The sequence below is a fragment of the Ailuropoda melanoleuca genome, chromosome 10, assembly GCF_002007445.2.
Source record: "Ailuropoda melanoleuca isolate Jingjing chromosome 10, ASM200744v2, whole genome shotgun sequence".
Classification (NCBI taxonomy): Eukaryota; Metazoa; Chordata; class Mammalia; order Carnivora; family Ursidae; genus Ailuropoda; species Ailuropoda melanoleuca.
The window spans coordinates 24,245,065-24,248,717 of NC_048227.1; the positions used below are offsets into that span (position 1 = coordinate 24,245,065).

General features: G+C 53.2%; 1 protein-coding gene across 1 annotated transcript; it reads left to right on the plus strand.

The window, feature by feature from the left end:
- The first annotated feature begins 64 nt into the window (after nucleotides 1–64).
- Nucleotides 65–2,828, plus strand: ITPRIPL2 (ITPRIP like 2). Its single transcript, XM_002920465.4, has one exon. The coding sequence runs from the start codon at nucleotides 65–67 to the stop codon at nucleotides 1,661–1,663; it is 1,599 nt and encodes a 532-aa protein (XP_002920511.1). The 3' UTR covers nucleotides 1,664–2,828.
- Nucleotides 2,829–3,653: the final 825 nt, after the last annotated feature.

A 3,653-nucleotide genomic window follows, 5' to 3' on the forward strand; every position in this document is an offset into this window, starting at 1 on the left:
TTTTTTTTTTTTTTTTTTTTTTTTTTTTTTTTTTTTTTTTTTTTTTTTTTTTTTTTTCCCCGGTATGTCGGTGCACTACACCCTCAATCTGCGCGTCTTCTGGCCCTTGGTGACCGGCCTCTGCACTGCCCTTGTGTGCCTCTACCATGTCCTCCGCGGAAGCGGGGGCTCCCGGGCCGAGCCCCCCGACGGTGCGGACGGCGGCTTCCCGCTGCTTAAGGTGGCCGTCCTGCTCCTCCTTGGCTACATCCTCCTGCGCTGTCGCCACGCTGTTCGGCAGCGCTTCCTGCCAGGGTCTCCTCGCCTGGGGAGCCACTCCACCTTCTCTCCTAGACACTTCCGAGAGCCGAGTCTTGGCATCTTGCTGGAGAGTTACTACGAGCACGAGGTGCGCCTATCCCCGCACGTGCTGGGCCACAGCAAGGCGCACGTGAGCCGAATCGTGGGCGAGCTGGTGCGGGCTGGCCGGGCCCGGGGGTCCCCCGGCCCCATCCCCGGCGGGGCGCTGGCGTTGGCCTTCCGGGGAGACTTCATACAGGTGGGCAGCGCGTACGAGCAGCATAAAATCCGGCGGCCCGACGGCTTCGACGTGCTGGTGCCGCTGCGTCTTCCGCCGCTGGTGGCGCTGGAGCCGCGGAGCCTGGGCGCCGAGCCCGAGCTGGCTCCGGCCTTCCATGGCTGCTTCGTGTGCGCCCTCAAGGCGCCGCCGGGGGCCTCCGGGAGCCACTGGCTCCGGGACTGCAAACCCTTCGCCGACGGCTTCTGCGTCGACGTGCTCGGGCGGCGTCACCTCTCTGCCACGCTGGTGCTACGCTGGTTCCAGGCGCACCTGCAGCGCTCCTTGGCCACCGTGCGCTACAGTCTGGAGGGGCGTTGTCGGGTCAGCTTGACCCCGGGCGGCCTGGAGCAGCCTCCCACCCTGCACATCCTGCCCTGCCGCACCGACTATGGCTGCTGCCGCCTTTCCATGGCAGTGCGTCTCATCCCCGCTGTGCATTTGGGCGATGGCGTTTTCCTCGTGGCACCACCACCGTCACCCTCATCCGTTGGGCCTCTGTCTGAGCTCCCTGGAGGCCTGCGTACGGATGCGCTGTGGGGTGTGAACACAGCTCGGCAGGAGCAGAAACTGCTGAGCTGGCTGCAGGAAAGGGCCCCTCCAGGCGCCTGCTACCTCAAGTGCCTGCAGTTGCTTAAAGCTCTGCGAGACCTGGGCGCCCGTGGGCTGGACCCGACGGCCGCCACCCAGTGGGGACGCATCCTGTCCTCATACATGCTCAAGACAGTGCTGCTGGCGGTGCTGTCGCGTGAGGGGGCTACTGCTCAAGGCTGGGACGAGGCACACCTGTGCGAGCGGTTGGAAGAATTAGTGCAGTTCCTTAGGGACTGCCTGCTGCGACGCCATACGCTCTTCCACTGTGTCCTGGGCCCTGGTGGGGCAGCTGCCGAGGTGGGCCCGCTGCCCAAGGTACTGCGTGAAGCTGCCCCAGTTGACCTCCTGGCTGCGTTTGACAAGCAAGCCCGGGAACTTGTGGCGGCGCGGTTGCTGTCCACCTGGCGAAGGCTGCCCCAACTTCTCCGGGTCTACGGGGGTCCTCGCTACCTTGCCAGGTGCCCCCCACCCCGGAGTCAGCGCACACAGGGGTTCCCTGAAGATCAACCATAAACCTTGACAGTGCCCCTACCTGGCCTAATGCTCCTAGAGCCTCTCCCACCATATGGCGTGGGGATGGTAATGAAGCCAGTTTAATGCAAGGAAATGAGGTGCCAAAGGTGTTGGAAAATTCAGAGGGTGACATTTGGTGGCTTTTATGTCCCCCCTGGCTCCACAATCCAGTATAGTTACGGCAACTTCTTCATACCCACCAGCGTATCCTGAGCAACCTACAGAAAGACCCCAAGACCAGCCGCTAAGAGTTGGTTCAAATGTTGGTTTGTGTGGAATGATTCTGTGGAAGGGTCCAGCTCTTAGGGAAGCCCAATGAAGGAAGCAAGAACTAGCTGCAGGGAAAGCCCCGTCTGTCAGTTTTTGAGACACAGATCTCTGGCCCCCAAATTTAAAGAAGCTAATGTGTTTTTTATTTTTGTTTTTGTTTTTTTGCTGTAACTACTTGCTCTGTCCTGGGTTCCTGATTGTCTTTAAAGAAAAATCTCAGTCTTTATCTGCAACTGGAATTGAAGTTCTATTCTAGGGGCTAATGTTCTGAGGAACACAGTTTCCACTATTCAAATTAATATTAATGTGTTTTTTAAGTGGTGCAATCACGGGTGTTTGACAGGATTGCAAAGAATTAAGTCATATGTGTTGAGAGGCAGTCGAGAGTGGGTTAGAGAAACTTCCAGAGCATATAGCACTTTATTTTGATCAGTCCTTTCATTTCGTGGTAATTGCCACTGCCAAATGTTGCATCCGAAAAGGAGACCAATTACATTTATTATTAAGAAATGTGCAGTCTTAAAAAGCAGACTTGCTTAACATCCCTGCAGGCACGCACTGGGATATGTACCAGTCAACACCCTTTCAGAGCCCGTCCAGAGCCCACCGGGAGCCAGGGGCGCAAAGTAGCAAAGAACACATGTGTAGGACCACACTGGTGAGCAGGGAAAACACGTTGTGTTTTGAGGAAGATACATTTTCAGTCTTTGCCTCGCCAGGTGACTCACCAGAGCTTGCTGCTGGCTGGAGACAGAAACTGTTGTTGTTGTTTGAAGCCTTTTGAACAAACTCCTCTGTGTGGAAATTTCTTTCTGAGTTTCATGAGATAATGAGCAAATGCCTGCCTCAGTGCCTAGCAGGTAGTTAGCTCTCAGTCAGTGCTCAGTGATGGCTAGTAGTCACCACCATTCTCTCCCATCCCCCTGGCAGCTTTTAAGTGGTCCCAAGGCCAACTTGGAGGAACGGTTGATTGGGCTCTAGTATTGTAAAGCATTGCCCATAGACTTTGGTGTCTTGGGCTCTGTGCTCTCTGACCACCCATCAGAGGAGAGCGAGTGAGGGGGAGGGGAGTGGGCGACAGCTCTTGCCTGCAGTCTGCTGTTTTTTCTCTTTGGACCTAAATATCCCCAACTCACTCTAGGTTTAGGTTCAGAATAGTCCATCATCTGCTTGCTTAATAGAAAATGCAGCCAGTCCCACCCAGTGTTAGACTTTGGGACTTTTTCATTTTTTTGACAGACATGTATTTGCTTAGGCTCTTAAAGGTAAAACTTGGAAGACAGAAATAGCCACTTGGATAGGGCCATTGTTTAGCTTCTGCGTTATTTTGAGGGAATTCTTTAAACTTTCTTTAGGGGACCTACTTGGCCACTGTAGGAAATCATTGAGAATAAATGATTTGCAGGGAATCCTCTTGGGAGCTGCAGAGACATCTTAGATCCTTTGCAACCTTGGACTGTAAGAGAAACAGTTGCAAATGTCATGCCTTCTCTTTGAGGTTGTTCTGGGGACAGTTCCTCTTGATATTACAAAGGTCATTCTCAGCTTTTAAGGTCAGTGTTAGGTCATAAGGTACTGAGTTTAGCAAAGGGATCCGTCTACCAGCTTCCTGCAAAGATATAAACTGCATAGTGTTTCTTAAATTTACTTTTTAAAACAGATGCAAAGAGTAAGTAGATCTTTATATATATATATATATATATATATATATATATATATA